The following is a 23,388-nucleotide window of genomic DNA, read 5'->3' as shown; positions in this document are numbered from 1 at the left end:
TCTCCCCGCCGCCGCCCCCGCGGGAGCCCCGAGCCCGGCGGGTGGGTCCCCGCGGCGTGGCCGGGCAGGGGATGGGCGGGGGGCGGCCGGCCGGACAGGCGGCCGGAGGGAGGTGATGCAGGTGCACGGACGGACGGACGGACGGACGGACGGTGTGCGGAGGGAGGTGGTGGAGGTGGAGGTGCGTCGGGGGGGGGGGGGGGGGGCGAGGCAGGTGGAAGGACGGACGGACGGACGGAGATGAGGGGAGCGGAGTTCCGAGGCCCGGGGAGGGAGCGGGCAGGCTGGGCGAGGCGCGGCGCGGCGGCAGGTGCCCGGTACCGGGGCCCGGCGGGCGGGGGACGGGGGGCGGCCCCGGCGCTGGAGCGGTGCCCCCCGGCGCGGCCCGCCCGCCCGGCTGACATAACGTCTGCGCGGGGCGGTGTTTGCCTTGGCAGCCCGCGGCGGCGGCGGCGGCGGCGGCGGCTCACACTTTCCGCCAGCGCCGGGCAGCGGCCGGGCTCTGAGTCAGGAGCCGGGGGGGGGGGGGGCCGGGGTGAGGCGAGGTGAGCGCCGGGCCGGGCCGGGCCGCCGCTGCCTCCCGGGGGCCGGCGGCGGCCAAACAGGTTACGCGGGGTCCCCGCCCAGGCACCTGCGGAGGGGCCGCTCCGGGGGGGGCCGCCGCCGCCGCGCCCTGCCCCAGCGCCGCCGGGAGCGGGGGGGGGGGGTGTGTGTGTGCCCCGCCGCGCCGCGCCCCTCCGCGGCCCCGGCTCCCCGGCGCCCGGCTCTCCGTCCCCCCCAGTTCCCCGTTCTCGGTGCCCGGCTCTCCATCCCCCGCCATTCCCGGTTCCCCGTGCTCGGCTCTCCATTCACCCCCCCCCGATGCCCTGTTCTCCATCCCTCCCCGTGCCCGGTACTCCATCCCCCCCTTCGGTGCCCGGTTCTCGGTGCCCGGTTCTCCATCTCCCCCGTGCCCGGTACTCCATCCCCCTCCTCGGTGCCCGGCTCTCCCGTGCCCGGTTACACCGCCCTCCCCCCGTGCCCCCGGGGCGGAGCGGAGCGGAGCGGGGCGGGCCGGCCTCGGCGGCCGCAGCGGGCGGGGCGCGCTCGGCGCCTGGCACCGGGCGAGGCGCCGGCGGGGCCGTACCGGGCCCCCCCCATCCCCAGGGTCGGTCCAAACGCGGCCCCGTTAATCGCCGCCGTCCCGCGCCTCTGACTCAGCTCTCCCCCCCAGCGCCCCCCCCCCACCGCACCCCGGTCCCTGGGGGGGCCCCGCATGGCCCCCGCCCTCCCGGGGGAGGGGGGGTGGTGTGGCGGGGCTGATGGGCGGGCCCCCCCCACCAATAGGAGGCCGGACCGCCGTCGCGCTGCCCAATGAGCGGGGCGGGGGCGGGCGCTTCCTGGAGCCCCGGCGGCGGCGGCGGCGGCAGCGGGGGGGTGGGGGGGGGGCGGGCGGGGCGCGGCGACGGCAGGTGAAGGCGGAGGCGGGGCCGGGGCCCCGGGACCGGCCCGTAGCTCGGGCGGGGCTCGCAGGTGAGCGGCGGTGGCGGCGGGTGGGAGCGGACGGACCCACCGACGGGGTCTGCACGGAGGTACTGACCGACCGGTAGCGGTACCGGTGCGGCGACCGCTTTTGCAGCCCGGTTGCGGTGAGTCGCGTGGATCCGGGATGCTACCGGGTACCGGCGGCGGGCGGGCACGGTCGGGGCGCGGAGCACCGCCCGCTCCCGCGCCCTGCTCCCCACGACCGTGCGCCGGGAGCGGGCGGTGCTCCGCGCCCCGACCGTGCCCGCCCGCCGCCACTCCGCGCTGGAGCCGGTGGACACGTCGCCCGTGGGGTGGGGTGGCGGTCACGCGTGGGCTGTTCCCGGTCCCTCCGCACGGGGGAAACCAGTGCAACGGGCAGGTCCCCGCCGCCTCCCGGGGCGGCTGCCAAGCCTCCGGCTGGGCTCCGGTTGTGGTGCCGCCATCCGGCCGGGGTCCCCCGTGGGCTCACCCCACGGGTGACGGGGTGCTGCCACCATCGCACCGCCCTTCCTGGCCCAGCGAGCAGCTCGGCCGCATCCCCAGCTGCGCCGGTGCCGGTAGAGGGGGGAATGGAGGGTGGGTGTCCCCGTGTCCCCGCATGCTGCGCCATGCCGGTGACCTGCCGGGCCTGGCATGCTGGTAGCGGCGGTGGGTGCCTCACTGCTTGCCACTGGCAAGGGTCCGCACAGGGGTGCCCACCGGGCCTGGCGTCTCAGGAGCACCCGCCGAGCACCAGTGGACTCTGCCCCGCGCGCACCCAGCCCTGCTGTACCTGTCCCCCCCTGCCTGGCTGCCCCCAGCCGGCTGTTTGCCCGGGGCGGGGTGCAGTATTTACCCTCCCGCCGCAGCCCGCGCCGGAGGAGAGCTGCCGTCTTGGGCCGTGGCCGCCCTTGACCTGGGGCTGCTTTCGCCGGGCGAGGGGACGTGGTGCCGGGTTTGGCGTGGGGTGAGTCTTGGTGTGCCTCGGTTTCCCCCACCGCAGCCAGGCTGGCTGGACTGCGGGCTCACGGGGAGTAGGCTGGGGTCCCCCAGCGCTGGCGGAGGCGCGCAGCAGCTGCCGGCAACTCGAGGCCCCGGCAGTGATGCCGGTGCCGGGCGCGGAGGGAGGGGCTGGGCTCAGGAACTTGAAGTGGGTGCGTGGAGAAGGGGAAGCTGTAGGGCAGGGGAGGGTGTGGGGCAGCGGGGCTGGGCTGGGCTGGGGGCTGGCTGCGGCTGGGGGTGCCCTTGCTGGGGACAGGGGTGCAGGGTGTGTGAAGCCCCTGGCCCCAGGCATAGGGAGGTGACCAGCGGGTGGGGGGAACGTCAGTGGCGAGTCCTGGGGACTCTCTGAGGCCACCCACCCAGGCACAGGCTGGCCAGCCCCCCCTTGCTGGCAGCACCGCGGTACTGAGCCCGAGGCCGTGGCAGCGCGGCTCTGCCAGCTGGTGCCGTGCACCCTCGGTGCACACGTGGCACGAGCGCAACGGGCCTGAGTGTGGTGGGGGCGGGCAGTGGGCGCAGCAGGGGATGCGGGGCCAATGCGGCCCCGCACCCCAGCCCTTGAAGGGTGGCCGCTGCCCCGTGCGCGGAGCAGGAACTTCTCCTTCGGGGCGGGCAGCGGATGATGAAACCACGGAGAAATCTCTCCTGGCAGCGCGCGGGCTGCTGGCGGGAGCCCCCGGGAGCCTGTGCTCCCCCTGCGCCGCCACTGCCGCCTTTCCATGGTAACCCCACCGCGGGAGCCGGCGGGGTGCCGGCGGGGGAGGCCGCCCCGTCTGGGGGGTTGGCGCCCGCCCGGCTCCCCGCGGCAACGCTGGCGTCCCCGACATGCCCTGGGAGCTGCTTGTCCACACCCCAGTGAGCCCCGGGGCGGCTGGAGGACACGGCGAGGGGCTGGGCTGAGACCCGTCAAACTCGCTTCGTGCCAGGGAGGTGACGCTTGGGTGGCCGTGCAGCAGCGGGGGAGGTGGCCGTGCCCGGTGCCGTGGCCGTGACCTTCAGCGCGCCTGGTGCCCGGCCACGCTCCACGTCCGGGGTTGGGTGGCCGGTTCTCATGCACGCTGGTGCGGCGGAAGCTGCTGGGCCTGGGCGGCCCGTGCCCCCAGAGCCAGTGGCATAACTCGTTGGGGCTGTGGGTGGGTGGGGGGACCGAGCCGTGGCGAGGGAAAATGAAAGCAGGTGATGCGGAAGGAGAAGTAGGTCAGGCGAGCGCTGGCCTCTCCCGGCAGCCTCGTCTGCGCTGCGTGCTCCGCTTTGCCCTGGCTGTCCCCGCCGTGTCCCTGGGCCCCATGGGCAGCGGCTGGAGGGGGCGGTGAGTATGGGTCCTGCTGCTGGGCACTGGGTCCTGGGCAGGGTGGGTGCCAGACGCTGCCTGCCCTGGGTGCTGGCGGGCTGGGGAGTGCAGCCAGGCTGGCTGGCACACAGTGGGCACGGCAGCGCCCCGGCAATTTGGCTTCGGTTCCCCTCCCGTGGGTATCCCTGGGGACGTGGGGCTGGGGGCTGTGGTGAGGATGGGCAGGAGGATGCTTCGCTTCTGGCTCACACAGTGGCTGACAGGGGGAGGGGAAGGGGATTCCCATCCCGCTGGGGCTGTGCTGAGCCAGCCAGCACGGTGGGGACATCCCAGTGGTGCTCAGGGCTGGGGATGGTTCAGGGACGGTCCCGCATGCCATAGTGGGGCTCCATGGCTGGCTGCCCCCAGCTCCGCTCCACCACGGGGCTATGGGACCAGGGCAGGGCTGGCCGGGGTCTCACTTGCGGCGCCACGTGGGTCAGGGAGGCCACGGCAGGCACGGCCCTGCTGGCAGAGCTACATGGGCTCAGGGGGGGGGGGATTAGAGCCGCCTGCCCCCTCCTTTCCTCCCCCGGGATCAGCCGTGGGCAGCGGGGAGCTGGCAGCAGGCAGCTGCCGTGGGGGCGGAAGCCAGGCTATTTCGGGGGGTGTGGAGGGGGGGCCGTGGGCTGGCACTGTCCTTGCCGGGTGACCCCACTGGGACCAGCACCGCCCCAGTGCCAGGATGGAGCATCAGGGCCTGTCCTGCGCCAGCTCCGGCTGGTGCTGCTCAGTCCCTGGTGTGCCATGAGGACAGGGACCCAAGGAGGGGAGGAGATGCTACCAGCCTGGGGGGCCCCCAGGGCCGTGCGGTGCAGTGGGACCCGGGGGTCTGGCTGCCCTCCAAGGGGCTTCCGTGACTGCGTGCTGTGGGGCGAGCAGCGCCGGCTCACCCTGGGGCTGGCGAGTGGGACCAGCTGCGGGCAAGCCTGCCTGTCCCAGGCTGCGGGCTGGCAGAGCCTTGTGCTGCTGCCACCGGCACCCCTGTGCCCGGGACCGGGCTGCTGGGGTGCCTGCGGGCAGCCCAGTCTTGCTCCATCCCAGCGGGGTCCTGGGCAGGGCTGGGCTGTGTAAGCCAAGGTGCAGCAGGATGCCCAGCTCCGCCGTGCCCCTGTCAGTTCTGGAGGGGTGGCCTGGGCACGGGCCGGGCTTGGAGCCCCTCCGAGCGCCGCCCGCCCTGACCACAGCCCTGTCCCCCTGGCCGCTGGGGGACCTGGGGGTGGGTTTCACTCCTTGCTGGGGTCATGAAACGTGGGGTTTGCTGTTGACTATTTCCTTCCTGTTCGCCCCCTCCCCGAGCTCCATTTCAGCAACCCCTTCCTTCCTTCCTTCCTCCCTTCCTCCCTTCCTTCCTTCCTCCCTTCCTTCCTTCCTCCCTTCCTTCCTCCCTTCTTTCCTTCCTCCCTTCCTTCCCTCCCTGTGCCTGCTCCTGCCTGCGCGTGGCCCCGCTCCCCCGGCCGCCCTGGCAGGGAGCAGCCGGGGACAGCCCGTGTCCGGCCTCACATGGCCTCTCCCCAGCGCTGGGGATGGTGGCGCTCACAGCGGGGGGCCCGGGGGTGACCCACAGAGGCCACACGCCCTCAGCCACATCTGTTCGGGCCACCCATGGGCGAGCAGGTGGCTGTGGGATGGGCAGGTCGGGGTCCCCAGTGTCGGGACATGGTGCGGGAGATGGGAATACCCTTGGCTGGGGTGCCCATCCTGCCATCGGGAGAGGGGCTGGTGCCGTGCGGGAGCCAGGATGCTGCCAGAGCCCATCCCGGCTGCATGTGGGATGGGGCCGTGTCCCATCACTGGTGACACATTGGTCAGGGTGCCACTGGCCAAGGCAAGGGCGGAGTGTGGAGGAGGATGGATGAAGGCCAGCCCATCCTTCCCAAAGGCCAGCACCTTCACAGCCTGGTCCCCCCTGGGTGGGCACCCTTGGTGCCCCCCAGCCAGGGCGAGCAGCAGTTTGCGGCCAGCGCGGGCGCGTGGGTGGTTGCGACACCCCCAGGGTGGGGGGACGTGGTGACTCACCCCAGCGGGGCCTGGCCACCAGCGGGAACCCTGAGTCAGGGCTGCGTGCCCATGCCGTGCCCCTCCCTGCCCGCCTCGCCCACCTTATCTCCCGCCCTTAGCACCTGGCACACCTGGGCCAGGGGGGGGCTGGCGCCATTCCCCTCCTTTATGGGGAGCAAAGGGCAGGCAGAGGGTTGGCAGGCAGGTGCCGCGTCCCTCCCTCCCTGCCGGGGATGCTGGCCTGGGGCCGTGCCCCCCCGCCAGGGCGGCCGGCCAGCCCAGAGCATCGCAGCAACATGGCGGGCAAGGCTGCCTGCACCACCGCTGCCTCCTGGCCACATGCTGCCTGCACTCTGGGCATTGGGCTGACCTGTGGCGGCATGGCCGGTCCCTGCCTGGCACACGGTCCCCGGTGATGGGGGAGGCGGGATGCCATGCCAGGGCGTGCTGGCCTGCACAGGTGAGATGCCGGCATGGCTGCTGCCCCTCTGCCCGCCTGCCGGCTCCACTGCCCGCTCGTGTGGTCGGGCTCTTGCACAACCCAGCTCTTTCCGTGAACGTTGCTGGGGCCAGAGGCCCCCTCCCTGCCTGGCTGCGCGGCTACACTGGCACAGGGCTCTTCCCCTTTCTGCCCGGCCTCGTGCTGCCAGCAGCACCGGCACAGCTGCCCGGAGCCCGGCCGGGGCCGGGCTGGTGTGGGCGGCCGGGGCGGGTGCTGGCAGTGGGGTGTGGGGAGCACTCCCCGGGCTGCTAATTAATTGCTGTTTAGCTGGGGATGCAGAGGGTGTAATTATGGGGGGGATTGCACGAACCTGCAGCCGGCCCCAGGGGGCTGTGGGGGGACGGGGGGGCCATGCTCTGCGGGTGCCCCTGCCTGGGGAGTGGAGGGGACCAGGTGACACGGTCCAGCCAGGGCTGTCCTCGAGCCCCCTCCCCGGATCACCGCGTCCCACATTCCCCATGGGACCTTGGGGACCCGCTTTGGGGGGCAGAGCGGGACATGCATCTGCAGGGTTGGGGGGCGGCTCTGGGGCCGGCCAGGCAGGCCACAGCACGCTGCACCGAGCCCAGCCTGTGGTGGCAGGCCTGCTCCCGCCGAGCGCAGGCGCCCTCCCGGCTCGGCCGGGGCCGGCCGCGGCCAGCGGCAAGCACCCAGCGCCCTGCCCCGGGGCGGCGGGAGGGCGAGGGCCTGTCCGACGCCTCGGCACAGGGGGCCAGGGCAGGCGGCAGGGAGGCGATGCTGGTAGCAGGGAGGGGATGCCCGCGGCACGGGGCGCCCGTCCTGCCGGTGCTGGGAATTTCCTCCCGCAGGAGGGGGCCAGGGGATGCCCCCTGCCCGGTTCCGGGTTGGCGCCCCGCGGCACGGCGCCGGCCGCGAAGGGTTAATGCCGTGTGTGTTCTGGGAAGCGGGGCTGGGAGGTGCGTGACCCGGGGTGTGGGCGTCGACTCCTTTTGAGGTGGGATCCTGCGCTCAAGTGCAGCGGGGAGCAGGGCCAAGTTCACACAGCACCCTGCCTTCCCCTCCCTGCTGTTCGCGGGCCGCCGACCCGGCCACGGCGCAGCGCCGAGCCACGCCGGGACACCCGCCAGGTGAGCTGCGCCCCCACCCCACCACCACCAGCCGTCGCGGCAGGGAAGGTGCCGGGGCAGCAGGGACCCAGCGTGGCACCACCGGGCGCGGGGAGGGCCGGGCATGGCTGCTCTGGCACCGACCGGGAGGCTGCCGGGATGCTGGCGTCGCCTGAGCCCTGCGCTGCCCTCACTGCTGGTGGGATGGGATGGGATGGGACGGGAAGGGACGGGTTGCGAGGTCTGGGTCACTGTGGCCTGGCAGAGCGGGGCCCGCACCCTGCGGCAGCGATGCCAGGCAGCTGGACGCGTCTCTGCCTGGCCCGGGTGGTGGGGAAGGTTTTGGCAGCGAGAGGGGGACGTGATGCCAGCACGGGGCCGGCGTGGGGGCTCGGCTGGGCTGGCGGCTGCTCGTCCCCGCTGCAGGTGCCGGGGTTGGCACTGGGGACACTGCCGGTCCTGCAGCCGCCTGCTCTGCTGAGGCAGGGCTGCCTGTGCCCAGCCTCCAGCCCAGCTATTGTGCCAGGCTGGCACCGAGCCCCAGGAGCTGCGCCGGCTGGGCATGGAGGCAGACCTGGGCCGTGGCGCTTGGAGCCCCTTCCCCGGTGCTGCTGGCTGCCATGCCTTGGCCACGGCACACGGCTGTGTCTGCGAGGCACTTGAGGTGCCTGGGGACCAGGAGCTTTCCTGGTGGCACTGCGGGCGCGAGGAGCTGGATGGCACCGGGGGGCTGGGATGGTGCCATGGGGCTTGCTCCCCAGCATCGTGGGGCGGGGGGGTGTCTGTTTATCCTCTTCTCTCTTCAAACCATTTCCTTTCGTCTCTGCTCGCTGTTTTCTTCTTTCAAAGAGCGGGACCACTTCCCCCGGCCACCTCCCCTCCAGCACCGGGACCCCCGGCACACCTCTGGCACATGCCTACTTCAGGGCCAGCCTGGCCGGACCCCAGCCCACCGCCTTCTCTGCCAGGCGGGCAGAGGGGCTGCGCAGCCCACCACCCCGCAGCCATGCCACCCTGCCGCACTGCGGCGGCGGGCACTGGGGCCACCACTGCTCCCTGCCAGCTTCAGGCAGGGCGATGGGTGGGTGGGTGGGATGCACGGCCCAGACACCTGGGTCCCTTCCCAGCTCCCGAAGGGTGAGGGGCCCCTGCGGGGTGAGGGGCCGGGTCGGTGGCTGGCGCCGCACTCCCCTTCCTGGGTGACTCATCCTCCCCGGTGCGGCTGTGAAGTCCCTCGACAGCGTTTGTAACTCTTGTGACCGAAAGCAGCGGCACTCGGCAGCAGCCCGGGGTGGGGGCCGCAATCCCCGGGACCCCTGCCCCCCTACCCCATGGGGGAGCAGGTGGGGGGACCCCCCAGGCACCCCCTCCCACCCCACGTCTCCCACGATCCCCAAGCCGGGGCTGGTGCCTGGCACAGGCTGGCACCGTGCCCGCGTGCAGGGTGCCATCCCAGCTTGGTGACACGGGACGCATCCAGTTCCCACGCAGGGTGGGTGCTGCAGGGCCGGACCCCCACCCTGCTGCGTGCAGCTGTGCTGGGGCGGCCAGACCCCCAGGGCAGGGGGGGGGGGGCTGGCAGGTGAATGGGGCTGGCTGCGGTTGTGCCAGGTGGCGCGGGCCGGCGGCGGGATGTCAGGGTGACCTGGGCAGGCATTGTTTCCGCTGCTGCCTGCCCCAGCATGGCTCAGCGTGGGGAGCGACCCCCCCCCCCTTTCCCCAGCCCCGTGCGGCTGCCGCAGCCGAAATGGGCCTGGCCACAGGCATTGACGTAACTGAGAAAGGCCTGGTGCGGTGGGGGCACGGGCATCGCCGCTTGCCCCCTCCCCGGCCCGTGCCCCCCGCACCATCATCTCTGGCGGTGGCCAGGGAACATCGGGGGTCGGGGGCGGCTCCGGCACCCTCACACCTCGTCCCCCCCCGTTTCCTTATCGCTGCTGTGATCTCCTCGATGGCAGCACCCGCTCAGCATGTGACTTCGCTCCAGCGGGAGGATGCGCGGGGGGGCGGGGGGTGTTGGGGAAGAAGCCGTAAACGGGGCGGTTTGGTGCGATGGAAAATCCCCCTCCTGCCACCGCTTCGCCCCCGCCCTGCCCCAGCCCCACGCCCTCGTCCGCAGGCATCCGGCCCCGCGGCCGCTCGCGGGGGTCCCGGCTCCCTCGCCGGGCTGAGCCGTGCCTCCGCTGGTGAGCTCCGTGGCCTCGGCAGCGCCGAGGCTGCTCCTTCCTGCACCATGGCATGGCCAGGCCGGTGGCCGTGCCTGTTCCTCGGAGCACCCCACCATTCGCCAGGGTGCGGCTGGGGCCTCGGCTGCTGCGCTGGGCCCAGGCACCCCCTGGTACAGGAGCCCCCACGTGGGCACGTGCTGGCAGGTGCCAGCCCCGGCCCTGCAGGCAGGAAGAGCCCTGCGAGCGCCCCGTGCCCAGGTGTCTCGTGGGGCCGGGGGTGCCGTGGAGAGCGGGGGACGGGGGGGTCCCTCCTGCTGCCATTGGGGTTTGGCCGGGGGAGGCAGCGATGGAGGATCCGGGTGCCACCCCACCCTGGGACCACTGCCTGTGACAGCCTGGGGGTCCGCAGGGCTCTGGGGTGCCCTCGGCGGGTGCCGTGTCCCTGTCATCCCTGCCCCAGCCTCCCGAGCTGCGGCGCGGGGCGCTTGCCTCCCCTAATCCTGCCCCCGCTGCTAATCCTGCCTAATCCAACCGGGGGCTGTCGCTGCCTGTTGTCTCCCGGGGCCCTGATGGATTAATCGCCCCTAATCCGCTCGCCCCCGCTCCGGCGGGCAGCGGGGACCCCGTCCAGCGGCAAGACGGGCTGCTGGCAAGGGGCGGGGGGGGGGGGGTGGCCATGGGCACTCGGCGCCGGCGCCGGCATCCCAGGCGGTCGGCACTGCCCGGCTCCCAGTTTCAGGGGCGGCTGCTGCCTGCCCTGCCGGTCGGGCCTGCTCGGCAGCGGCTGGGGCGGCTCCACAGCCGGTTGCTCCGGGGCCGTTCCCAGCCGCCTGCCGAGGCAGCCCCAGCTGGCGGCCGCCCAAGCGCAGGGAGCGGCCGGCGCGGGGATGGGCCCCTGCGCCGGGGGCCGCCGGCCGCGCCGCCCCTCCACGGGCAAGAGGGGGCACGTCCCCCGCGCCCGCCGACGGCACGGCGTGGCTTGGCACAGGCCGGCACGGCGTGGCAGGGTTCAGTTTGGATGGGCCTGGCGCGGCTCAGCATGGCCTGGTGCGGCTCGGCGATGTCCAGTGCCACATGCCACCATCTGCCATGGCTTGGCTCGGCTCAGCGTGGCACAGCACGGCTCTGGCAGCACTGAGAGCCTGGACATGGCGGTGCTGTGTGCCCGCCTCTGCCTTCCCCAGGGTGCAGGCAGGGCTGCAGCCACCGGACAGACCTCCCACCCCAGCGTCACCCAGCAGCCCTGGTGTCACCCAGCAGCCCTGGTGTCACCCAGCAGCACCAGACAGCCGGGAGAGCTTTACCTATGGCTGGGCAGGGGGTTGCAGGCCAGGTTGCAGCACCAGAGCTGCCGCTGCTGCCTGTACCCTGCCTGCGGGTTGGGAGGGCAGCGGGCTCCCTCTTCCCACAGGCTCCATCGCCCACCCGCGCTGGCTCCATGGGGATGTGCGGGTCCCCAGTGCAGCACCATGGGCACCTCGGGTGCCAGTGCTGGCAGTGCCGGGTTTACGGCTGAGGCCAAGCCCTGCCAGCCGCAGCGTGGGAAAGGCCTGGCTCGCGCAGGCAGGGCTTGGCTGGGCGAGGAGCGGCCCCGGGCTGGGGCAAAGCGGGAGGGAGGGGGCCGGGCCCCCACCAGGAGCGGGGGCAGGAACCGGCGGCGCGGGTGCTGATCCTAATCTGCGGTGGCAGGAAGCATGGCCCCCGTTCCCAGCCCGGCTGGGCTCTGTGGGGCGGCCCCCGGCCCTCGGGGCCCTCTTCCCGGCACTCGCCCGCCCACCCGTGCCCGCCGCCGGCGAGGCCCGCGTTCCCAGGACGGGGCTGCCGGGAGCCAGCGGCTGCGCCCGGCCGTGCCGGGAGGCTGGGGGGCCAGGGGGGGTGGGTGGGCTGGCGCAGGAAGCGCCGCGCCTCGGCGCCGTTCAAAGGCGCCACGCTGAGATTTCCCCCTTTGCTGTGGTGGCACGGGGGGCGGCGCAGGCGGCCGGGTGCTGGCGGCGGAGGAAGCGCGGGGGGCTGCGGCGGGGGGCCTGCCACCTGCCAACCTCGGCATGGGGTGTGGGGGGTTGAGGGCAGCCCCTGGGCCCCCAGCCTGCCCCAGTTCGGTGTCCCACCGAAACCCCGGTCCCTGGTGCCACCGCCACTGAGCCCTGTGCAATGGAGGTTTCCTCGCACCCCAGCTTTGTGGCAGAGCTGATGCTTCAGCCACCACATTTCCTCCGAGCGCCGTCTTTCGGCTGGTTCCCGTGCCAGTCGGTGAGCGTCCCATCCTTCCCGCAGGTGAGGACGATGGCCAGCCCGGAGGACGACCTCATCGGCATCCCCTTCCCCGAGCACAGCAGCGAGCTGCTGAGCTGCTTGAATGAGCAGCGGCAGCTGGGGCTGCTCTGCGACGTTACCATCAAGACGCAGGGCTGGAGTACCGCACCCACCGCGCCGTCCTGGCCGCCTCCAGCCGCTACTTTAAGAAGCTCTTTGCCGGGCCGGGGCCGGGGCAGGAGGTCTGCGAGCTGGACTTCGTGGGGCCGGAGGCACTGGGCGCACTGCTGGAGTTTGCCTACACGGCCACGCTCACCATCAGCAGTGCCAACATGGGTGAGGTGCTGCGCGCCGCCCGGCTGCTGGAGATCCCCTGCGTGATTGCCGCCTGCGTGGAGATCCTGCAGGGCAGCGGGATGGAGGCGCCCGGCCCCGATGACAGCGACTGCGAGCGTGCCCGCCGCTACCTGGAGGCTTTTGCCGCCCTCCCTGAGGGCGAGGCGCCTGCCCCCCCGCCCCCCCGCCCTGCCGCCCGCCGCAGCAAGAAGACCCGCAAGTTCCTGCAAGCCCGCGGCGCCCGGCTCAACCACCATGCTGAGGAGCCGCCCACCGAGGCCGAGGGCTGCGGCAGCCCCCCGCCACCCCCCCAGCCACCCTCACCTCCCCTGCCCGAGGGGCTGCCCCTGCCCTACGAGAGCTTCGAGCTGCCCGAGGAAGAGGAGCTGGCCCCGCACCCCTTCCCCTTCCCCTACCAGCCCCCACTGTCCCCCGAGGAGGCCGCCTCTGACGAGGACGCCATTGACCCCGACCTGATGGTGTACCTGAGCTCGCTGCACCACGAGTCGCTGGCGCCCGGGCTGGATACCCCCGACAAGCTGGTGCGCAAGCGTCGCTCGCAGATGCCCCAGGAGTGCCCCGTCTGCCACAAGGTCATCCACGGCGCCGGCAAGCTGCCCCGCCACATGCGCACACACACGGGTGAGAAGCCCTTCGCCTGCCAGGTCTGCGGGGTCCGCTTCACACGGTGAGTGTTGCCGGATGGACCCTCCCTGCCTGACAGGTACCCGACGGCATCCCCCATGGCACCTCCCCTGCCAGCCCTGCCGGTGCCTGGCCACATCCCTGGCATGGTGCAGCCCAGGTCCGTGGGGTCTTCTGCACCCCATGAGTGCTGCCAGATGGACCCTCCCTGCCTGCCACCCGGGGGACCTGGCAGCATCCGCCGCAACACCTCCCCTGCCAGCCCTGCCAGTGCCTGGCCACATCCCCGCCATGGTTCAGTGCAGGACCGTGGGCTCTTCTGCACCCCATGAGTGCTGCCAGACCGACCCTCCCTGCCTGCCACCCGGGGGACCTGGCAGCATCCCCTGCCAAACCTGGCTGCATCCCTGGTGTGGTACAACACAGGGACCCATTTTGCACCACCGCTGGTGCAACGGCGGTCCCCGCACGCCCTAGCCAGGCAGCCCAGGCGTGGTCCCCTGCCCCGCCAGAGCACCCAGACCCCCACGCCCTGCAGAGCATCCCTGCCACACATTCCCTGCCCACGCATCCCTGCCGTGGGGCTGCCGGCACCATCCCCCTGCCTGCCGTGGCCGGGTGGCTGCTTCCCCAGGGATGCCGGCCACCCCATGCCAACGTCTGCCTGTCGTCCCCCCCCAGGAACGACAAGCTGAAGATCCACATGCGCAAGCACACGGGCGAGCGGCCCTACTCCTGCCAGCACTGCAGCGCCCGCTTCCTGCACAGCTACGACCTGAAGAACCACATGCACCTGCACACGGGCGCCCGGCCCTACGAGTGCTACCTCTGCCACAAGGCCTTCGCCAAGGATGACCACCTCCAGCGGCACCTCAAGGGCCAGAACTGCCTGGAGGTGCGGACCCGCCGCCGTCGCCGTGATGAGCCACCCCCACCGCCCGCCGGCCCCCCCGGCCTCGACCTCTCCAACGGGCGGCTGGAGGGGCTGCGCCTCTCCATCGCCCGCTATTGGGGTCCGGGAAGGCCCGAGGAGGAGGAAGAGGAGCCGGAGGGCGAGGAAGGGCCACAGCCGGACGGCGCCGTGCCAGTGGAGACCGCGTAGGGCCACTGCGACGCCGGGTGCCGTGCCGTGCCGAGCCGTGCCGTGCCCGCCCGGGTTTCTGTTCCCGTTTTTCCCGTCACGGTTCGTTCCCAGTTATGCAAAGGGGGAAACTCCCCCCTGGCCGATTTGCACAATGGGGTGGGGGGGGTCCCCGCCGCCCCCTGCCGCGCCCGGGCCCCACCCCCGCCGTGCCCGGGCGGCGGAGCCCTGGCGGTGGGGGGGGGGGGGGGGGTGAAGCGGGACCGGGGAGTCCGTCCCCCCCAAACCCCTCCGTGGATGCACACCCCCCCCCCCCCCCAGCGGGGTCGGGACCGGGAGGGGGCCCCCACGGACCGAGCCCCCCCCCCCCCCAACCGGGGAGAGCCCGGAGCGGGGCCGCCAGGGCGCCCTCTGGCGGCCCCGCCCCGCGCTCTCTCCGGTCGGCGGGGGGGGGGGTGGGGCCGCCGCCCCGCGCTGTACATAGCTTGTCCCCGCCCTCCCCGTCCCGAGCAGCCCCTCCCCGGCGAGCCCCCCTCGCCCCTGCACTCCCGGCTGCTTTCTCTTGGTTGCACTATTCGGGTGAGTCCACCCGGGTGCGGGGCAGCCCCGGCCCCCACCCGACCCCCCCCCCCCCCCCCAAACCACCCCGGCCCTGTGGGACCCCCCTCCCCGGGGTGGCCGGGCCCCAGCGGTCACCCCTCTGCCCTTTGCACATGCCCCCCAGGGCGCAGCCCCCCCCCCCCCCGGGGGAGCAGGGGACCGGCACTATTTGCCTAAAATAAGAGTTTATCTATATTTAAAAAGATGATGTAATATATTCCCCCCCCCCGGCCCCTACGCTGCTGCCCGCCAGCGCTGCCCGGCCCCCCGCGCGTCTGTCCCTTGCCATGGGGTGCAGGGAGGGGTGATGGGGACGAGGGGCTCGGCTCCCGTCATGGCTTTAAAGTGCCTTAGAGTGAACTTGAAATTTTCGGCTACTTGAACCTCTCTGGTGTCAGGAACCAAACGAATAATTGGCGGGCGGCAGCCCCCCGCCCCGCCAGGTCGCCTCTGTCTGTCTGTCTGTCTGTCTGTTTGTGTTTGTTTTTTTAAACGAAGGCTGCTTGGTAATAAACGGAGAAGCAGGGACCCCCCCGCGCCCGGCTGTCTGTCTGCCCTGTGCAGCTCTGCTCAGGCCTGGGGGAGTGAGCGGGGCTGGGGGCACTGCAGGGAAGGGGACGGGGGCACTGTGGGGCTGGGGGCACTGTGGGGACAGGGACAGGGCTGGGGGCACCATGGGGATGGAGATGGGGGCACTGTGGGGCTGGGGGTATTGCAGGGATGGAGATGGGAGCACCACGGGGCTGGGGACAGGGACGGGGACATCGAGGGGCTGGGGGCACCACGGGGCTGGGGACAGGGACATCGAGGGGCTGGGGGCACCATAGGGATGGACGTGGGGGCACTGTGGGGCTGGGGACACTACAGGGACTGGGCTGGGAGCACCATGGGGATGGATATGGATATGGAGGCATCATGGGGCTGGGGGCACTGCGGGGACAGGGACAGGGCTGGAGACACCATGGGGATGGGGGCACTGAGGGTCTGGGGGACACTGGAGCTGGGGGCACCATGAGAATAGGGATGGGGGCACCGTGGGGCTGGGGGTATGGCAGGGATGGAGCCAGGGGCAGCACGGGGCTGGGGGCACCACAAGGTCAGGACCACCTGGGGTGCCGGACGCCAGCTCAGGGCACTGGGATGCTGGCACCCCGAGGACTGGGTGCTTTATTCACCAGCCCCTCCCCACCCACCCCAGTGGCTCCCGGCTTCCACCGTGCTACTTGGGCTCCAGCCACATCCCCGGAGCCTGGCCCTGTGTTCTTGCCACCGCGTGGCACCGTCCTGCCATCACCGAGCCCTGCCGTCACTGCTGGGTGGCCGCAGGGCCATCACCTCCTCCAGCTCACTGCTGCTGCTGCTCTCGGGCTGCTCCTGGTAGCCAAAGTCCAGGCTGCGGGGTGGGGGGAGAGCGATGTCGGGGACCAGCATCCCCAGTGCCGGAGGGTGCCGGGGACATTGCCACCCCCATTGCCAGCCCTCACCTGGAAAGCGAGCTGTCCTCCCCGTCCACACCGCTGCTGCCCCCGTCGCTCTCCTCGCTTGCCTCCTCCTTCAGCTGGGCTCGCAGCCGGGCTGCCAGCTCAGGGGGCAGCCGCCGGCTGCCCCCCCAGCCCCCTGCCACCTCCCGGATACGCTGCTGCAGCAGCCGCCCTTGCTCCTGTCCTCGCAGTGCCCGCACGGCACCCAGCCACAGCCCCACCGTCTCCTCGTCGCTGGAGTCCCTGCAGGGATGGGGCAAGGGGGTGGGCTACAGCCCCCCCCCCCCCCCCCCGCAGCCCCCCTGGGCTCCGGTGGGCTCCCTGCAACCCCCTGCTCACATCTCCTCGTCCCTGGTGTCCCGGTAGCTCAGGGGGCTCATGCAGACGGAGCAGACGTTGCTCAGGGTTTGGTAGCACTCGCTGCAATACAGCCCTGGGGAAAACAGGGCGGTGAGAGGGGTGGGAGATTTTGGAGGGGGGTGTCCCCAGTCTAGGCGGGGCTCCTACCTTTGCAGCCAGGTGTGATGCACGCAACGAAGTCCGGCTGCTCCGCCATCCCACAGGCCAAGCAGCGTTTCTGCTGGATGCCCAAGAGCCGAGCCAGCCGGGCAAAGGCAGGCAGCCTGCGGGCAGGGAGCTGATGCTCCATGGGGCAATGCCACCCCCGGGGGTCCACGGCAAGCCCTTGCTGCGGACCTCTGGGGATGGCATTGCCCTTTTGCAATGCCCAGCAAGGCGCTTATGGGGTCAAGATGGCTCCAACCCCGTGGATACATCCCCTGGGGGAGCTTACCTGGAGGTGAGGAAGAGGAGCAGGTTGCCTTGCCCGGCATCAGCCGTGCGCTGCATGGCAGCTTGGCGCAGGGCACGTGCCAGCCCTGCCCGCCGTGCCAGGATGGTGCCGTGGAGGAAGGACGTGCGCTCCTGGCATGGAAGGGATGAGGTGAGGGCAGGCGGCTGCCGCGTGGGCATGGGGAGGTGGTGGTGGGGGGGGGCTTCTCACCTGCTCACGGCACGGGTAGTAGGCAGCACACACCACCCGGCGCAGGCGTGCCACATGGCTGCCGAAGACGGCGATGAAGAGGCAGATGCCGTACAGAAGTCCTGGTGGGAAGAGGACAAGTCACGCAGGGGCAACCCTCTCCTGCACCCCCCACCCACCTAGCACGCTGAGGGTGCAGCACCCCCGGTCACCCATGCTGAGGTAGGTGCTGTAGTTGGGCTCCACGGGCTGGAGGAGGCAGCGCTGGGAGAGCACCGAGATGTTGCCCCGCTGCAGCGCATCGAAGGCAGAGACCAAGTCCCGGAAGATCTCGCTGGTGTAGCCTGTCCCGTTGATGCTGACACCCAGCACCGCTGGCGCTGCAGGGCGAGCGGCTCAGTCCCAGGAAACAGGGCACCCACCGCCCCAAAGCCCCGGCCCCCAGCCAGCAAAGCACCCAAGGGTGCTGCTCCGGCACGGTGGGTGCAGCTCACCCCTGGCGACAATCTCCCCCCGCAGCTGGTGCCGGACCAGGTCGAGCAGCCAGAAGAGGCTGTAGTCAGCCAGGATGATGCTGAGCCCCAGCAGCATGTGGCGCAGGACCCCCACCAGCTGCAGCCCGTACCGGCGCCACTCCTGCCGTGACAGCCACAGCCCGCCTGGGCGGGCACAGGAATGCCATGATGCCGTGCCGTGCTGGGACCCCCCGGCTCCCCGCCACAGGGCTCACCTGGGGGATGCCCCCAGGTGCAGGGCTGACCTGGGGGGATGTAGCGGCCGCGCTCCCAGGCTGTCAGGGGCAGCACGGTGGGTCTGCCCTGCTCCGCCCGCCACAGGTCCAGCTCCACGAAGCGCCGTGTGATGTAAATGTTGTCAAAGGTGTCGTCCCGCAGGTACCGGTAGCGGTACCGCAGTGCCCTGGGGACACAGGGGGGATGCTGGGCACCTGCACGCTGGGTCCCCGTCCCCATGGGGTGGCCGGAGCAGGACCCCAGCCCACTCACTGGAGGTACATGTAGAGGATGGCGCAGAAGGAGATGTGCGTGAAGAGCCCCAGGACCTGGCGGGTGGGCTCCAGGCGCAGGAGCACGCCCTCCATGATGTCCAGGGCCACCTCCCCCAGGCTCTTGCTGGCGTTGAGTCTGACGTCGAAGCGGTGCACGGCTGAGATGTTGAACTCAAACTCCCGGCGGACGCGGTCCAGAGCATCCCTGAGGGCTGCGGGGGTGACAAGGGGCCGTGCGGTGCTGGGGGTCAGGGCGAGAGCCAAGAGGGGGCAGAGGGGGGGCAGAGAGGGACCCCCGACCCCTCCACAGCACCGGGATACTCACGGGCTGCGATTTTACTCTTGAGGAAGGACTGGATGTACCGCGGAATGACGCAGAAGAGGAGGGCAACTGTGGAGAGGGGGTGTTTCTGCCAGGGTGGGGCCCCGGCGGTGGGCAGGGGTCTGCCCTGCCGCTCCCCTGCCCCGCTGCTGAGGGGCAGGGACCCACGCACCATTGGCCAGACCGCAGAAGGGCTTGAAGGTGACGATGACATAGCAGAGGAAGAAGAGGAAGGGGACAGCGCGCTCACAGTTGTCCTTGGCCTCGTCAAAGAGGCGCAGGCAGCGGTGGTACGGCGTGCCCAGCTCCTGGTTGCACACCTTGCCCACGTTCGCCAGCCACAGCCAGACATTGCGCAGGGCTCGGGCTGCAGGCAGGGAGCGGGCTTTAGGGGACGGGCAGCGGGTCATGGGGACGGGGACAGACCAAAAGCAGGATGGGGGGGTGCTGGAGCCAGAGAGACCCTCGTGGACCCCCGCTCACCGACGTGGCTGACGGAGTCCATGATGGAGCGGAAGAACTTGCGGACGCGGTCACCTACCACCTTGGCTTTCTGGGCAATGTCCTTGATTTTGGCCAGCACATCTGCGGAGAGGGGAGACACCTGACCATACCCCGAGGGGCGAGGGCAGCCCTGGGCCGGCCAGCGCTGCTGGGGCTCCCCCAGGAAGGGGCCCTCCTATCCCACCGCATCCCCCTGGCCCCTCCTCTCACTCAGCAGCGGCTCCTGGGTGCGTTGCAGCCGCTCAGCCGTCTGGTTGAGGGCGAGCTCGGCCCCGCACGACAGCGACTCGGCGGCCTGGGAGAAGTTGTGCAGGATGTTGGTGCAGGGGCCCTGCACGGCCATGCTCAGCGCCAGCAGCAGCATCAGCATCTTCCCCTCCCCTGCGGGGACAGGGGGGTCCTGGGGCTCAGCTGGGACCCAGCACCCCCCACCCCAGCACCCCCACGGCTCCTGGCAGCGGGACCGACAGCTGCTTACTGGTGAAGATGTGGGGCAGCGATAGCAGCACGGTGACCCGCACCTTGACGGAGAAGGCCATGCCCAACCCCAGCCCTGCGCCCAGGCTGGTAGTGGTGACCAGGCAGTACCAGACGTTGTGGCCCTGCGCCAGCAGCACCAGAGCCCCGTACAGGCTGGCCAGGGCCATGCCCAGCGCAAAGCCGCCAGCACTGCGGGCCAATTCCCACACCTCGCTTGCCTCCTCTGGCCAGCGCATCTGCTGAGGCCGCCTGCCCCTGGACCACGGTGCCGGGCCCTTCCTCCGGCCCCTCAGCCCCTGCAGGGCTCTGCCCAGCCACGAGACCAGCCCCATGCTGGGCTGGGCTCTCCCAGGCTCCTGGTGCTCTCTCCGGCTCCGGGCGTGGGGATACGGCGGGCGGAATGGGCGGCTCACAATGCACCAGTTCCAGGGGAGCATCCCGCTGTCGCCAGGAGGAAGCACAGAGCCATGGAGCCGGTGGTGGCCCCTGGGCAAGAGCGCTCGGCTGGGACAGAGGCACGTAGGAGGCAGAAACCACCCAACACGAGTGAGATCCCCTCCCACCCCGCTCCCGGCTGGGGTTGCCCATGGGCAGTGGGAGAGGGCAGGGCTGACGCCTCCTCCCCACCCAGCCCTGAAGCGAGTGGTGGTCTCGCTGCTGCCTGCCCCGTGCAGCCGGTTCCTCTGGAGCCGGCCGGACCAGTACCGCAGCAGCAAGTTCTTCCTGGGTGCCGGCGTCGGGACCCTCCTTGGCCTCGGTGAGTGTGCCCCGGTGCCGGGCATGGCGGGGGGCTGGTGGCACTAGGGGCTCAGGGCACATTTGCGGGTGTTTCAGGGCTCTGCCAGCTCCTCATCGTCCCCATGAACATCACAGAGATGCGCAAGGTGAAGCTCTCCTGCGGGCTGGCGGGTGAGGATGGGGCCGGGACTGGACTGGGGTGATGGGGGCCATTGGGAGCCCCGGGGGGGGTCTCTGCGGGACCATGGGGACAGCTCTCCGCTCCCCACAGGGGTGACTACCTTGGGCTGGGCCACGTCTCCCCACTTTCGCTGCGCCAGTCTGCTTGTGGCCCCCAAATTCCTGGGCAAGGAGGGTCGGGTCTATGTCCTCTCCTTCGTCCTCGCCGCCATCTACAACGGTAGGGTCCCTCCACGTCCCCGCTCCCCCCAGCAGGGTCCCGAGGGCTGGCAGGGTCTGAGCCACCCCTGCCGGCACCAGGGCCCGTGGCCAACACCTGGCACAACCTGGAGGAGGTGACGCGCTCGCTGGGCTGCGTGGCAGAGCTGCAGGTCAACCACAGCCTCCAGCTCTGGCGAGTGTCGATGGCCCCCCTGCGCAGGGTGATGGAGGACATGGTGGTGAGGCGGGGGGCCGGGGCAGGCGGGGGGGGGCGTCGGGGGGGGAGCAGAGCCAAGCCTGTGTGTGTCCCCCCGGCAGCGGAGCGGGCGGACGCTGAGCGCCGAGATGCGGAACATCTCGCGCGCCTTCATGGGACTGAACGAGGAGGTGGCCAGTGAGGAGGGGTACGACCTGCGGCAGCACCAGCACCCAGACCCCCGGCCAGCCCCCAGCACCCAGCAGCTGTACGAGATGAAGACCAAACTGCGCTGTACCTGTGAGCGGGGCGGGCAGGAGGCTGGCAGCACGCGGTGCAGGTGGCTGCCGGCCAGGGGATGGGGCTGCCGCAGCCCCCTTTGCTGGCCTCACAGGGCACCCTGGATGGTGTCCAGGCCAGCAGGGATGGGGGTGCGCGGGCAGCTGAGGACTCCTGCCCCCCAGATGTGATCGAGCTGGGCATGCAGCGCTGCCAGGACTGGTTCAGCACCAAGCACGAGGTTTGCATGGCACAAGTGGTCGTGCCCCTCATCAGCCACCTCCTCTGCCTGCCCATGAAGTTCAAGTTCCTCTGCCACATTGTCAAGGGTGGGTGACATGTGGGACCCCCGCCCTGTCCTCCCTCAGTGGGACGGCTCCAGCTCTGCCCCCTGCAGCCCCCAGAATGGCAGCCGCAGCCTGTGCCAGGGCGATGCCTGGGGGTCCCAGCTCTGCCAGCACTGTCCCCGCTCCATCCCCACAGTCATGCACAGCTGGTGTTGGGACAAGATCCCCGTGGAGGGCAACTTCGGGCAGATGTACGACCTGGTGAACAACTCCGTCAGCAACCTCAGCCAGGACTTCAGCGCCAGTGTTGTATTCCAGGTGGGTGCCTGTCCCCTCCACCCAGGGCTGGGGTGGGGACCGGATCCTGCCTGGCCCCACAGCCCCTCCGCCGCAGGAGGAACACCGCGAGATGCTGCTGGGCGCCAACGTGTCGGCGGAGCAGCTGATGGAGGAGGTGACCTCGCACCTGCGGCAGCATGGCGCCCACCTGGGCCAAGCCATCTCCTTCTTCCGCCTGCTGCTCTCCTGCACCTTCCTCCTCGTCTTCATCTCGTGAGCCCTGGGATGGGGGGAGGGGCACCCCTGTGCCAGCCACAGGGCACGGAGGGGTGGGGGTCTCCTTTAGCAGCAGGTCTGGGAGGGCACGAAGACAAGGGGGGGGTCCTGGGGAGCTTCAGCCAGTCCCTCACCCCCCCTGGACCCCTCCCTCTTGCCAGGGCTTTCTCCTACACCAAGCGGTACTGCCAGGACATCTGCTTCGACAACCTCTACGTCACCACCTACTTCCGCCAAATCGATGCCCGCCGCAGAAAGCAGGTGAGGGGGGGAGAAGTGGCAGAGGGCGGCCCCCCACCCCTGGCAGGGGGTCCCGGGGAGCTGCGCTGAGCCATCCTGCTCCCCCTCCCCCAGCACAAGCGGACGCTGCTGCCCCTGCGCCGGGCAGAGGTCTCGGCTGTCATCTTCCCGTGTCGCCTGACTGTGCAGCCGCCCGAGCTGCAGAGCATGGTGAGGGGCTGGCGGGGGGCTGGGGGGCCAGGGTTGGGGGGCAGGCTGTGATGGACCCCACTCCCCACAGGTGCTGGAGCTGCTGGAGTGCATCCCGCCGCTGCTCCTCCTCCTCCTCGCCTGTGGCCTCGACCACGTGCTCTTCACCATGCTCAGCATCATCCAGCAGCACTCCTTCGTGCAGTACTCCTTCCACAGTGAGCTCCCAGCCCCACGGTGCCGGGGGGCAGCCTCCAGCCCGTGCCCCGCAGCAATGCAAGGGTCCTCCCCTACCCTCCACCTGCCTCCCCAGCTCTGCAGCCCCCCCCATGTGCTCCCGTCCCACAGGCAGCCACCACTTGGCTGTGCAGGTGACAGGCACGTCCCTGATGGCTCGGCTCCTGCGGAGCACCATCGGGGCCCTCAATACCTCCTCTGACACCCAGCTGGAGACATCCAACTTCGGTGAGTCCCGTCAGGGGATGGGACTCCCCTCAGCTCCATGGCCTGCCTGCTCCTGCCTGAGAGAGGGGCCAGGGGGCTTTCCCCAGGGGGCTCAGTGCTGCCACTTTGTCCCCAGCCTGCCTGCCACAACCCCAGGGCATGACAAGGCAGCAATACGTGGGCAGCTGCCTGCCCCTGGCCGTGCTGGCGCTGCTCTGCCTGGCCCAGGTCTACACGTACCGCCTGCGCCGTGCCATCGCTGCCTTCTACTTCCCCAAGGTGAGTGGCAGCCCCGGCGCCAGCTGAGGGCCCAGCACAGCCAGGGCTGGCCCAGGGGGCAGTTTTTGCGGTAGGCTGGTGCCCCCGGCCACACCTCATGGTCTTTGCCGGTGCAGCGGGAGAAGAGCCGCGTGCTCTACCTCTACAACAAGCTGCTGCGGCAGCGGCAGAGCTTCGTCCACCGGCAGCGGAAACGTATCGCCCGGCGGGCACAGCAGCACCCGGGACTGGTGAGCGGGGACGGGGACGCGGGGCTGGGACCGCACCAGGATGCTGGGGCGGGGGGCTTCACTGTCACCCGATCCCAGGTCTGTTCCCCCATGGGGCGGCTGCTCAGCCCGAGCCCCACACGGCCCTGGCCCTGCTGCAGGGGACGTCACTGCTGGAGTGGTGCTGCCGGCACTGGCCGCGCCTGCGCCGCTGGACACGCCGGAGCTGCACAGTCTGTGGGGCGCCTGAGACCCCCCGGGACCGGGTCTGCCCCGCGCCCACCTGCAGCGCCCTGTACTGCAGGCCGTGCTGGCGGGAGGCGGGCAGCGTGTGCCTTGCCTGCAC

The 23,388-nt window shown here is 71.4% G+C and overlaps 3 protein-coding genes across 3 annotated transcripts; 2 read left to right on the top strand and 1 right to left on the bottom strand.

Moving 5' to 3' along the window:
- Positions 1 to 7,362: 7,362 nt before the first annotated feature.
- On the top strand, positions 7,363 to 14,057 carry LOC143173868 (zinc finger and BTB domain-containing protein 7B-like). Its single transcript, XM_076363991.1, is given in 4 exon segments — positions 7,363 to 7,408; positions 11,830 to 11,962; positions 11,965 to 12,832; positions 13,471 to 14,057. Coding segments are annotated over 3 exon segments (1,413 nt in total). The 5' UTR covers positions 7,363 to 7,408; positions 11,830 to 11,838; the 3' UTR covers positions 13,892 to 14,057.
- Positions 14,058 to 15,760: 1,703 nt separating this feature from the next.
- LOC143173871 (DC-STAMP domain-containing protein 2-like) lies at positions 15,761 to 19,682 on the bottom strand. The gene is made up of 15 exons (XM_076363994.1): positions 19,244 to 19,682; positions 18,976 to 19,146; positions 18,745 to 18,846; positions 18,434 to 18,628; positions 18,265 to 18,330; positions 17,938 to 18,151; positions 17,694 to 17,851; positions 17,428 to 17,592; positions 17,146 to 17,313; positions 16,955 to 17,055; positions 16,745 to 16,875; positions 16,459 to 16,574; positions 16,291 to 16,384; positions 15,955 to 16,194; positions 15,761 to 15,863 (listed from the first exon to the last, which is right to left on the bottom strand). The coding sequence occupies exons 1-15, from the start codon at positions 19,680 to 19,682 to the stop codon at positions 15,761 to 15,763; spliced, it is 2,463 nt and encodes an 820-aa protein (XP_076220109.1).
- Positions 19,683 to 19,712: 30 nt separating this feature from the next.
- LOC143173866 (E3 ubiquitin-protein ligase DCST1-like) lies at positions 19,713 to 23,371 on the top strand (the record flags this gene model as incomplete). The annotated part of the gene is made up of 16 exons (XM_076363989.1): positions 19,713 to 19,791; positions 19,877 to 20,002; positions 20,080 to 20,154; positions 20,255 to 20,383; positions 20,464 to 20,603; positions 20,683 to 20,860; positions 21,025 to 21,168; positions 21,323 to 21,444; positions 21,521 to 21,678; positions 21,843 to 21,942; positions 22,036 to 22,131; positions 22,202 to 22,328; positions 22,459 to 22,575; positions 22,691 to 22,833; positions 22,950 to 23,063; positions 23,204 to 23,371. Coding segments are annotated over exons 1-16 (2,016 nt in total), but the record flags the coding sequence as incomplete, so codon positions are not given.
- Positions 23,372 to 23,388: the final 17 nt, after the last annotated feature.

Source organism: Aptenodytes patagonicus, unplaced genomic scaffold (assembly GCF_965638725.1).
Source record: "Aptenodytes patagonicus unplaced genomic scaffold, bAptPat1.pri.cur scaffold_373, whole genome shotgun sequence".
Classification (NCBI taxonomy): domain Eukaryota; kingdom Metazoa; phylum Chordata; class Aves; order Sphenisciformes; family Spheniscidae; genus Aptenodytes; species Aptenodytes patagonicus.
The sequence above is the reverse complement of the archived record's forward strand: the minus strand, read 5'-3'. Positions and strand labels throughout refer to the sequence as shown.

Coding starts and splice junctions, on each gene's coding strand:
- LOC143173871 (XM_076363994.1), bottom strand. CDS start 19,682: ATGCTCCCCTGGAACTGGTGCATTGTGAGCCGCCCATTCCGCCCGCCG. Junction 18,629..18,744: donor GGACTCCGTCAGCCACGTCG/GTGAGCGGGGGT, acceptor CCCTGCCTGCAG/CCCGAGCCCTGCGCAATGTC. Junction 16,575..16,744: donor CTCCTCTTCCTCACCTCCAG/GTAAGCTCCCCC, acceptor CCCTGCCCGCAG/GCTGCCTGCCTTTGCCCGGC.